Source organism: Somniosus microcephalus, chromosome 4, assembly GCF_052327205.1.
Source record: "Somniosus microcephalus isolate GS21.2 chromosome 4, FLI_Smic_1.0, whole genome shotgun sequence".
In the NCBI taxonomy this organism is placed as follows: Eukaryota; Metazoa; Chordata; class Chondrichthyes; order Squaliformes; family Somniosidae; genus Somniosus; species Somniosus microcephalus.
The window spans coordinates 208,376,345-208,388,673 of record NC_140990.1 but is presented as its reverse complement, the minus strand read 5'-3'; the positions used below and the strand labels follow the sequence as shown (position 1 = coordinate 208,388,673).

Here is a 12,329-nt window from a genome sequence, read left to right as displayed (position 1 = left end):
ACAACTGTTGTTTAGTCACATTTATAATTAGTCCTTGAAAATACCATCATGAAATCTCCAAATAGTTTAAAAAGCATTGTGTATTACTACATAAAACATTGGCCCAGAAATTCGGGTCTCCACGGGTGAGTACTCATGCACGGGAAACCGGCACTTCCGTTCCCCTGAAAGAAGGGGTTAAGAGGGGGAACGCGTGCGCAGGAGAGGCTGCGTGTGTGCATCGAACTTACTTTTTTTTTTTTTTTTTTGCAGGTTTTCCCGGGAAGGTAAGTCTCCAGAAGTTAGACATGTAAAAAGCAGTCGCAAGGCCTGCTTTTTACAAGGTAAGTGGTGAATTAATTAAAATTAAAACATTTTTTCCCCACAGGTTTATTATTTTTAAATACTTTAAAGAAAGGTAAGTTTATTTTTAGCCCCATTAGAAAATAAAAAAAAAAATTTCAAAAATTTAAATTGTTTAAAATAGTTATTTCATGTAATTTATAGTTTATTTTAAAAATGTGATGTAAAAAAATTTATTTGACGATTTAGTGATTTTTGGGGCTTATAGTATTTATAGGTTTGACAGGTCAAACTTATGAATGAAGCATTCCCTGATACCATTGGCTCTCCATGGCCCACGTGATCCCAGGGGACGCATCGAACTAACTGCGCCCCGGGATACGCAAGCACTGCGCACCGGCAGTTGGAACAGGCCCAGGACTGGAATCCCACAGCTCAACGGCCGACGCGCAAGGTAAGTGCAGGTCGGGGGCTTGCACCTGTGGGAAGCCCCCGACCCGAATTTCTGGGCCATTGTTTTCTCTACAAAGCACAAATTAATGTCTAAATCATAGCATGTGCTTTAAAGATAGTGACGTCAACTGCTCCTTCTCTTGTTGGCTTAATGGATAAATGAACTGTGTGGTTCGGCACTGAGCCAAACAGATCAGGAAGCTACAGGTTTCCAGCAAGAGAGCCACACTCAGCCAGGGTGGTAGTTGTGGTGATGGTGGAGCAGGAGTACAAATGACCTCATCGCCTCCATGCTTGGGGAAGGGGGGGGGTGATTCTGGAAGAAAAGCTAGATTCTCACTACCAATCACTATTCCGCAACACCTGCTGGGCTACAAACACCGGCCCAGAATTTGCAGTCAGGATGACTGAACTAGCAGTGTTCGCCGTCATTCCGCCTTTGAAACTGACCGCAACGTCGGGAAATCCTGAAGTTGCCGTCCATCAAGGACGGCTCCGAAACTGGCTGTGCTGTGCCCCGCCACCCCCAGAGCCAGCAATCTGTGTAATCAGTCAAATCAGGGAAACTGACGAAAACTTCGGCTCTTCTGCAGTAGTATGCTGTTAAATTCCCCACTAAAAGTTAGACCCAAAGGGATTAGGCATAACTGGAGTTTTGACAGCGTTATTAATGCTAAATAAATGAGTGGCCTGGAAAACTAATTTAATTTTGCGCAGTGTGAAATTTGTCCAGAATGAAGAAACTTCAAAATAAATTAAAAAAAAAAAAAAAAAGTTTGTCCATCTTTATTTCAGGTTTGCCTTTTCCCCATGAGCCCCAATCTCTGTTTTGCTCTCTCTAACATTCTTAAAAAGTTAGATTGAGGAGCTTACTTACTTCCTTGTTCGCTATCTGAGAATTCTGCGTTTTGATTGGCTGCTTAGACAGCCTGCTGATGTCACAGCAGTCCGCACAAGGGGATCCCTATTTACTTCCGTTGATTTGAATTCAAGGTCGGAAAACCCAAAGTTCTCAACACAGGGATCGAGCGATCCTTGTGCGAAGCGTACTTCGGGTCAGCAGCGAATGCCTTTGCTTTGCTGCTGACTGCAAATTCTGGGCCACTATGTCCAATAACATAATCTAGGCAAATATGTAAAAAATATTTACTTCAATGAAGTATCAGAGGCTGCCTGTCGAACTATTCCCCATCAAAGAGTTAATGCTTTGAGGGAAGGGGGTGCTGGCAGCAGAGAAAAGTCTGGTGATTAAAAAAAAATCTTAAAGGCTTAGACAATTTAGTAAGATTTTAATATATAAAACTGGTTTTATTTATGAGCTGCAATCCACAAGATTATCCAGAGTGATGTGATCCTATCCAGAATGCATTCCAGTTGGGAATACCTAAATAATATATTTGCATTTTTATATTATATGTTTCTAAAGTACATTGTGAAACATATCTGCCAAATTACAGTGCAAAACATGAAGTGTCAAACAGAAAATGCAGATTTATGGTTTGGTGTAATTTTTGTTCCAAGAATCAGTCATGCTCAAAGTTAATTTAACAACCAGCAAAGAACTATTCCTTCCTAAAGTACATCAAGTTTTAGTGATGTAAATGTAATTTTGCAACCTAACAGATCACAGGTGCAACAACAAAGAACAGTTCCCACTCAACTACCTCTTGCATAACAATATTTTTTAAATACATCTGGTGTTAAAATGCAAAAACTAAAAAAGCAAAGAATAGGAAGCCCTGGGTTCGTTGGGCAACAGTGGTGGAGGCAGACTACGTTCATACTTTTCCAACCAGAAACAAGAGGCATGAATCACCCTACTTTAAGCAATGTATGCTTGTAGTGCCATTTGCACTCCCAATGTCAATGAAGTACGAGAGGGGATGTATCACACTCTGCAACGTTTAATTACAAGATATTGAAAAACCAAGAATGGAGATCTGCAACTATTTTATTACATCCTTTTAACGCAAGTTTTGCATAATACACTCCTAACCGTCTTTTAACCACCATAACGTAAAGAGGAAGCAACAGCGACAAACAAGGTCCTCAGTGGCCACAAGAGCATCAATGTTTAGATGGCTAATTAGAAGCATGCTGAACCAGGCAACACATTTAAATTGAATGATCTATCGTTGAGAAAGAGGGGAATAAAAAGACAAATAGTGTTCCTCCTGGTGTTTTGATAAGCAGTGCAATTTAAATAGAATAGTTTATTTAGTTATACTAAACATTCCCCATCTAAATTTGTTTTGTTAATTACAACGTGAAATCTCAGATTATTGTAGATTTTGCACAATATAGCATCTATACTATAAAGTCATCCCTCCTTTATCTGATTACCAGTTTAATTTAAAAAAAGTTCCTGCTGTTGACTAACCTTAATTCAGCTGCCCTGCACATACCTCAGTGAGGCTTACATCTGGGTCAGTGTACAATGCAGACAAAAACTTGGGTCACAATGAACAAGCACAGTAGCCACCACATTTTTTGTTGCACTATTTCCCCGACTAATTTGATATAAATTGCAGTTTATTTTGACCAGTTTTAACTCAAATACTCCTTAAAACATTACAAAGAATTATTTTTAAAATTCTATACTATTCCTGTATATTAGACTAGATAGACAGAGTAATGTGAATTAAAGATTGGCTTGGGATTAGCTGTCGCTTTGAAAGAGTTTCTTTGTCTCTTTGGCAACAGAGCTAGCAATATACATGACTCCCATTTCAGCACTTTTCAATAAAGAGTAATTTGTCCTAGATAATTTTCTTTACGGATGTGTCTGCATTCAGAAGTTTTTATTAGAAGATACTTGATATCTGAGTTAGTCTTTTTGATGCGTTAACAAATGCATAGTTACAGATTCAGGGGAAGTAGACAAATTCATTAACAATTTATATAGCACCTTTAATGTAGTAAAACATCCCAAGACACTTCACAGGAGTGTTAGAAGACAAAACAATTCGACATCAAGCCACTAAAGGAGAAATTAGGGCAGATGACCAAAAGCTTGGTCAAAGAGGTAGGTTTTAAGGAGCATCTTAAAAGGCGGAGAGAGAAGTAGAGAGACAGAGAGGTTTAGGGAGGGAATTCGAGCGCTTTAGGGCCCAGGCAACTCAAGGCACGGCCACCGATAGTTGAGCGATTAAAAATCAGGGATGCTCAGGAGGGCAGAATTAGAGGAGCGCAGATATCTCAGGGGGGTTGTGGGGCTGGAGGAAATTAGAGAGATAGGGAGGGGCGAGGCCATGGAGGAATTTGACCCCTCCAATGTAACCAATTGGGGTCATCTCAAAAGGGAGATTGTTAATGTCTTACACCAGTGACAAAAAAGCTTCTTGCAGAGAAATATTGCCGTTACTACTCATCCTCAGTTCAGTGTTCAAGTTCAGAGGTCAGTTTTCAACCTTAAATCATAGAATGATATAGCACAACCTTGTTTTGGTTTGTATATTTTGACAGACTCCATGGGGCGGGCAGGATTGTATCAGAAAGTCTACACAAGACTGGCATCTCCAAGTCTTACACATTACTAAACTGTCACAAGTCACAAATATGATCTGAAGAGTTATATTCTGGTGGCTGACTCTACATTTACTGTGCCATTAGTACTTTATGTATTTATGCTTCTGTGTAATTATTATATTTGCAAATAATTCTGCCAGTTGTAGCATGAACACAATAGTCTGGCAATGTGGTATTTACCAAATTTCAGAATAGCATGGAGTGTGCACTGGGTATCCCATGTGGTATCCAGTGTTAATTGCATTCAAGTGGTGTACAGCAATTGGGTGTAATTGTATTCAGGTGGTGGGTATTAATTGGGGACTCTCACTCATATGGCAGTAGGCTGGGAAAGGGTTGCAAGCTTATCTTGGGAGTGCACAGTATGTAATGTGTGTCTCTGTAAATAAAGACTTGTAAGCAATTAAGACTAGGCTATCCTTCACCACCTGGCTATCAGATTCCTCTTCTAAAACACCAGTAACGTTTAAACATTGGATAGAACTTAGGAGCTGCCAGTAGCAACCTTCAGCATGTTGACAAATGGACAAGGACAGTGTGTCCAGATAGAATCACCAAAAACTGATTAAAATATTCGACAGACATGTAGAGTAGCTACATACATGCAGTAATGATTAAATATTGTATTTTGGTTGCTTTTTCAATACTTACTTCTACAAAATTGCCTGAATACACTTCTTCGAGTGTAACTTCAAGATCCACTATAATGTCACTTCCTCGAGGAATGTTCCGGTCTTGATGCCGTGGGCTTCCTCCAAACATAAAACCAAAATCTCCAAAGAAGCTACAGGACAAAAATAAAATGATTTAATACAAATAAGCAAAATTTAAGAAACAACAGCATATGAAAACAAAGTCTCAGTAATCTTCCTTTTAATTTTTCAATTTAAAAAAAAAAAAAAAACATTTACAGATATAACAGCTCCCCAGATAGATCACAGGTGAAGGTATCATTTTGGATCCATAAAGACCAGGAAGGTCCCAAGTTCAGTTCTTTGTGTTAAGTTAGCTGATATCAGCTAGGATGGTAGGGGGGCTACAATCAGCTGCAGTGTTGCTGGGTTAGGGCAGGGAAGGGGGTAAAATTACTCACGCCTCCAATTCCTGATCGCTGCACAATGACCTCTGTTTAAGGATTAGCCTGGTGCTTTGTGTCAACTTTAAACTGTGACAATGGGGAATAAAGCCCACCCTTCCATTTAAAGCTTGCTTCCATAGCAAGTAAAAATAAATTTAATATTCCTTTGGAATTCAGTGAACTCTGAATTTATCAGAGATGCAAATTGACTTACAGAAATCATAAGTTGCTAAGAGTAGAGTCCCACAGGTGGAGAACTGGCCACAAACATAGCACTAAAGTATTTTAAGCCTGACATTAAAAGTGCAAAGAAGAGCTTTACTTACTGTGAAAATATGTCATCATGGGAACCTTGACGACCTTCCTTTAAACCCTCTTCACCATACATGTCATACTGTTTTCTCTTCTCTTCATCAGACAAAACCTATTAAAGTTAACAGCAATCATTAAATTGATCATTTACTTACTGTACAGCCAGAGAGGGGGCAGGTCGAGTAGAACCTCAGAGGCACAGTGCAGTTCCAACTACAATCACACAAAGAAAGACAGTTTCTTCCGAAATAAACACCGCATTTAGCACTACCTAAACCCACAGAAGCAAACACTGAAAATGTTTATCCATGATTCACAATAAATGGTAGGATACTGAGAAGTGTAGAGCAACAGAGGGACCTTGGAGTGCATGTTCCCAGGTCCCTGAAGGTAGCAGGACAGGTAGATAGGTGGTTAAGGCGGCATACGGGATACTTTCCTTTATTAGCCGAGGCATAGAATAGAAGGGCAGGGAGGTTATGCTTGAAAGACGATAGCAAAATACTGCAGATGCTGGAAATCCGAAATAACAGAAAATGCTGGAAAAACTCAGCAGGCCAGGCAACATCTGGAGAGAAAAAGAGTCAACCTTTCGGGTCAAACCCTTTGTCAAGACTGGAAAAGCACAGGTTATGCTTGAACTGTATAAAACACTAGTTAGGCTACAGCTAGAGTACAGCATACAGTTATGGTCACCACATTACAGGAAAGATGTGATTGCACTAGAGAGGGTACGGAGGAGATTTACGAGGATGTTGCCAGGACTGGAGAATTTTAGCTATGAGGAAAGATTGGATAGGCTGAGGTTGTATTCTTTGGAACAGAGGAGGCTGAGGGGAGACTTGATTTTAGGTGTATATAATTATGAGGGGCCTGGATAGATTGGATAGGAAGGACCCATTTCCCTTAGCAGAGAGGTCAATAACCAGGGGGCATAGATTTAAAGTAATTAGAAAAATTAGAGGAGCATTGGGGAGAACATTTTTCACCCAGAGTGTGGTGGGGGTATGGAACTCACTGCCTGAAAGGGTGGTAGAGGCAGAAACCCTCATCTCATTTAAAAAGTACAGTACTTGGATATGCACTTGAAGTGCCGTAACATACAAGGCTACGGACCAAGAGCTGGAAAGTGGGATTAGGCTGGATAACACTTTTTCGGCCAGCACAGACACCATGGGTCGAATGGCCCCCTTCTGTGCCGTAAATTTCTATGATTCTATAATCCCAGCTCAAGTTCAGGGAAGCTAAACCGAAGATCCTCTGCATCTCCAACTCAAAGCAGATAGGCTTGCTTGCATCCATAGAAACACAAAAGATAGGAGCAGGAGTAGGCCCTTCGGCCCCTCGAGCCTGCTCCGCCATTTAATGAGATCATGGCTGATCATCCAAATTCAGTACACTGTCCCTGCTTTCTCCCCATATTCCTTGATCCCTTTAGCCTTAAGAAATATATCTAATTCCTTCTTGAATATATTTAATAAGTTGGCCTCAACTGCCTTCTGTGGTAGAGAATTCCACAGGTTCACCACTCTCTGGGTGAAGAAATTCCTCCTCATCTCTGTCCTAAATGGCTTACCCTTTATCCATAGCCTGTGACCCCTGGTTCTGGACTCCCCCGCCATCAAGAACATCCTTCCTGCATCTAGTCTGTCTAGTCCTGTTAGAATTTCATAAGTTTCAATGAGATCCCCTCTCATTCTTCTAAACTCAAGTGAATATAAGCCTAATTGACTCAATCTCTCTTCATAAGTCATTCCTGCCATCCCAGGTATCAGCCTGGTGAATCTTCGCTGCACTCCCTCCATGGCAAGACCATCCTTCCTCAGATAAGGCGATCAAAACTGCACACAATATTCAAGGTGTGGTCTCACCAAAGCCCTGTACAACTACAGCAAGACATCCTTGCTCCTGTACTCGAATCCTCTCGCTATGAAGGCCAACATACCATTTTCCTTCTTAACTGCCTGCTGCACCTGTATGCTTACCTTCAGTGACTGGTGCACAAGGACACCCAGGTCTCATTGCACTTCTTTTCCCAATCTATTGCCGTTCAGATAATAATCTGTCTTCCTGTTTTTGCCACCAAAGTGGATAACCTCGCATTTATCCACATTATACTGCATATGCCATGCATCTGCCCAATCACCCAACCTGTCCAAATCATACTGGAGTTTCTCTGCATCCTCCTCACAGCACACACGCCCACCCAGCTTTGTGTCGTCTGCAAACTTGGAGATATTACATCTAGTTCCCTCGTCCAGATCATTAATATATATTGTGAATAGCTGGGGTTCTAGCACCGATTCCTGCGGTACCCCACTAGTCACTGCCTGCCACTCGGAAAAAGACCCGTTTATTCCAACTCTTTGCTTTCTGTCTGCCAGCCAGTTCTCTATCCAAGTCAGTACCTTGCCCCCAATCCCAAGTGCTTTAACTTTGCACACCAATCTCTTATGCGGGACCTTATTGAAAGCCTTCTGAAAGTCCAAATACACCACATCCACTGGTTCTCCCTTATCTATTCTACCAGTTACATCCTCAAAAAATTCCAGTAGATTAGTCAAGCATGATTTACCTTTTGTAAATCCATGTTGACTTTTTCCGATCCTGTTTTCCAAGTGCTCTGCTATTACATCTTTTATAATGGACTCTAGCATTTTCCCCGCTACCGATGTCAGGCTTACTGGTCTATAATTCCCCGTTTTCTCTCTACCACCTTTTTTAAATAGTGGGGTTACATTAGCTACCCTCCAATCTATGGGAACTATTCCAAGAGTCTATAGAATTTTGGAAGATGACCAGCAATGTATCTACTTATATGGCAGGATGCATTAGAGAAAAATCAATCCGATGCAGGATGTTCCCGATGGTCAGGGAGTCCAGAACCAGGGGTCACAGTCTAAGGATAAGGGGTAAGCCATTTTAGGACAGAGATGAGGAGGAATTTCTTCACCCAGAGAGTGGTGAACCTGTGGAATTCTCTACTACAGAAGGCAGTAGAGGCCAATTCATTAAATATATTCAAGAAGGAGTTGGATATATTTCTTACAGCTAAAAGGGATCAAGGGATATGGGGAGAAAGCAGGGACAGGGCACTGAATTTGGATGATCAGCCATGATCTCATTGAATGGCGGAGCAGGCTTGAGGGGCCGAAGGGTCTACTCCTGCTCCTATCTTCTATGTTTCTATGATTAAGAATTTTATACTACAATAATAGAAGTCCAGCATTGCAAGCCAGGACTTTACAAACATGTCTCCATAAAACGTCTGGATTCAAATCTAGTCCCAGGCATCCCGTTCCACAATCACCTCTGCCCACAAAAACTCCATTCCTCTGCCCAAAGTAAACATTAGAATTGAGCTTTACTTTTCCCATATTAGACATCAAGAAATTTTCCAGATTGAGAACAGATTCCAACATTGATATGAACTGTGAAAACTTCCTGGGGGAGGAGAAGACTCCAAATTCTTTATTCACATATATTCAAGCTGTGCTAACTTGCTTTCTTGGGAAAAGGGGAGTTCTAAATTCCAGCTTGCACCAGCCTTCCCATTTTAGGGCACACCCCACAATCTGATTAAAAGCTGAACTTTATCAACTCTACTAAAGGTCTTGCTTGGAGAACAAGGTGATCACAGAACTGTTAACTGTGCCACATTGTCATTTATGACTGGGCGCGGCAAGGGGAAGAAAGCACCCAAGAGAATTTTCTGGGCTGCAACATATCAAATTAAATAACCTAGGATTGGAGAGGCTATTCTCACCTGCTCAATTCATTTCTGAGTCTCTAAATTGAGGTTGGTACCCTCAGTTAACACTTTATATTTTGATTTGCTCATGCTTCTAACGAGTGCACAAAAAGTAAAGTGGGTAATGGGCATTCTTGATGGGTATCTCCTAAACTTGACTACCTCTGTTCCAGGCATTACCTTAGTAAAGGCTTAGATGAGTTACATATAAATTTTTCCTGAGAGAGCAAGGTACTAATAAATTTTAACTTCTCATTCATTCCCTCCCCATCTCTCTCAATTTTTCCAGGAGGTATGCCAAATTCAGTAAGGTGGTGGCACTGTTGTGTACGCATGGTTGCTTTGAGAAGAAGTTTTTTTTTTAAATTTACCTGCAAAGGTTCTATTTTTAAAAACTCTCCTACTTATATGAATGTAAAAATGAAACCATATAAACAAAATCTTGAAAGTGATAAACTTTAAAAAAGTGCTGGCATGAGTTCTATAAAATGCTGTTCTCCTCGAGCACATCAGGTGATCCATTTTGTAGATGTTCAGATAAATAAAATGTAATTAGAGGTACAATGTAATCATAAATTAGTGTTTTCATAAAGCCAGGTCCCTTCACATATACTTTCTACAAGGGAGCTTTGAGGGATGGATTATTACATATATACAAATATTCAAGAGGTAGCTCTGAGATAACCTGGAGAGAGAGTTTGGAACAAAGTCAATCCGACGTGGCAGACTCAGTAATCCAGTATATGAATCGGGCAGATCCATTGTGTTCAGAGGAGCTCCAGTCTGACTCACTAATGAAACCTGAAGTGGTAGGCCTGTCACTGGGACTGGGATTCTTCCCACTCAGCTCCAGATAATCCTACAAGCCAATGTCCCAATGGGTAGGGTCGTCATAGCTGGACAAGCTGCAGGGAGCTTTATTAGAAAACAAAAAAAGCTGGAAATACTCAGCAGCTCAGGCAGTAACTGTAGAGAAACAGAAATCAGTCAGTCAGCACTTCCTCAAGACTGGAAGATATTACAGACAATTAAAAAAGACCAAGGGAAAGGGAAAAGAAAAACAAATGAAAAGAATGACCTGTGAAGTGCTTGGGTGCAGAACAGTAGATGGTTAAATGAATGGCAAGTGATATTAGCAGGCATAATGAGAAATCAAAGACATATACTAGAAACGAAGTGTTTGAATAGCTAAAGGAGGATAGGTAGAAAGGAGAAGCATGTAAAACAGCAAGGTGGAGCAGGCTCCGGGTGCCTGGAAGTCTGATGGAAGAAAAATAGAACCCCATCCCAATTACCAATTTGCTCCTTCCCTATACCCAGAAATGTCAGCACACCCATTACAAAATGCCAGCACCTGCTACCAGAGAGAAAATGGCAGCTACAGTGAAGGTTTGAAGTTGTTAAAGTCAATGTTAAGGCCAGAGGGCTACAAAATGCCTAAGATGAGATGCTGTTCCTCGAGCTTACATTGTTCAATGGAACAGAGTAAAATGCTAAAGAGGTCAGAGTGGGACAGAGAATTGAAATAACAAGCAACAGGGAGCTTGGAGCTACACTTGTGGACAGAACAGAGGTCTTCAGCAAAGCAGTTACCTAATCTATAATTGGTTTCCCTGATGCAGAGGAGCCCCCACCATGAGCAGTGAATACAGAACTTTATTAGCTGTAAGGTGTTTTGGAACAGAGGTCATGGAAGATCACTATATAAAAGTGCAAGTTCTTTCTTTACTAACTTGGAGGAAATTCTTCTAAATTGTTGTTTCATACAGGAGTGTTTGAGATCCTGGATAGGAGGTGAATGGGCAGATGTTGCATCTCCTAAGCTTACTAAACTTAACTGGTGAACTACATGGTTTTAGCCATTAAACTCCAGTAGTATTGCACACACTTGGAGGCCCTCAACTATTAAAAGTACAGTACTGTGCATTTCTGAACAGTAGTAAAAAGAGGGAATATTCTAGAAAATATGTGTTTTAGGAAACAAAATACTGTTTCGTTAAACTGCAATTAACAATACAAGTAAAATTACATTAAGCCAAAATTATCAGAGAACTGCAAAAACATAATTAAAACAATATGAAATGAGAATATTACAGCAGCTGCTCCAGCAGTCTGTTAGATTAAATTAGTGAGCGACCTCTCACCTCCTCACTCGTAGCCAATGAGCTGAAGCCACACAGTCTCCGTGACTTGTCATCGTTACAACTCAGAACTAAAAAAAAGTGACTAAGAGACTTCACATGGTAATGTACCTGCAGCTCACCCGAACACAGTAACACTGACATGGCACACACTCACAACCCCCCACACACTTCGTACCTCATAAGCGGCCCCCAAGTCATGGAACTTATCCTGCGCTGCCGGGTCGTCCGGGTTTCTGTCGGGGTGCAGCTGCAGCGCCAGTTTGCGATAAGCCTTCTTGATATCCTTCACCGAGGCGCTTTTAGAAACCCCCAGGATCTTGTAGAAATCCCGCCTGTCCTCCCACAAAAAAAAAGACCAACAGATATAAAGAAAATTCGCACGATTCAATTCACACTATAATACAGCAGCGCCTTCCTTTACTGAAGTGGCGACCTGCCTGAGCCAGGGTAATCCCAGCAACATTTTTTTTTTACTTTGGCGAAAGACAAGTGAACAAGTTCCCCCCGCCCGGTGGATACACTGGGGCCGGTCTGACGCGGCAATTGGCCCCATATTCATTCACATTCAGTGAAGGTGGTGGTGGGGTGAAAGCAGCTGGAATCCGGGCTGGAAATGTAACAATGTCCCCCGGCGCCGCGCGCGAGCTCTCCGGGCCACTCACCCAGTCAGCACCTCCCCACTCAGACACATCAGGACAATACAGACGGAGCGCAGGCCCGCCGCCATGCTGCCCACTTTCCTCCTTCGTTTTTTTTTTCCGCTGCTGAAGTTGTTCGGTGC

At 41.4% G+C, this 12,329-nt stretch overlaps 1 protein-coding gene across 3 annotated transcripts in view; it reads right to left on the bottom strand.

Moving 5' to 3' along the window:
- dnajb11 (DnaJ heat shock protein family (Hsp40) member B11) overlaps positions 1-12,315 on the bottom strand; it is a 59,281-nt gene extending 46,966 nt beyond the window's left edge. For all 3 annotated transcript variants that reach the window (XM_085985761.1, XM_085985762.1, XM_085985760.1), the window contains exons 1-4: positions 12,211-12,315; positions 11,724-11,880; positions 5,668-5,765; positions 4,915-5,047 (exon numbers count right to left, since the gene is read on the bottom strand). In XM_085985761.1, the coding sequence (XP_085841887.1) occupies positions 4,915-5,047; positions 5,668-5,765; positions 11,724-11,880; positions 12,211-12,275 (453 nt within the window). In that variant the 5' untranslated portion in view covers positions 12,276-12,315. The remainder of the gene's footprint in view (positions 1-4,914; positions 5,048-5,667; positions 5,766-11,723; positions 11,881-12,210) is intronic.
- Between the last annotated feature and the right edge of the window lie 14 nt (positions 12,316-12,329).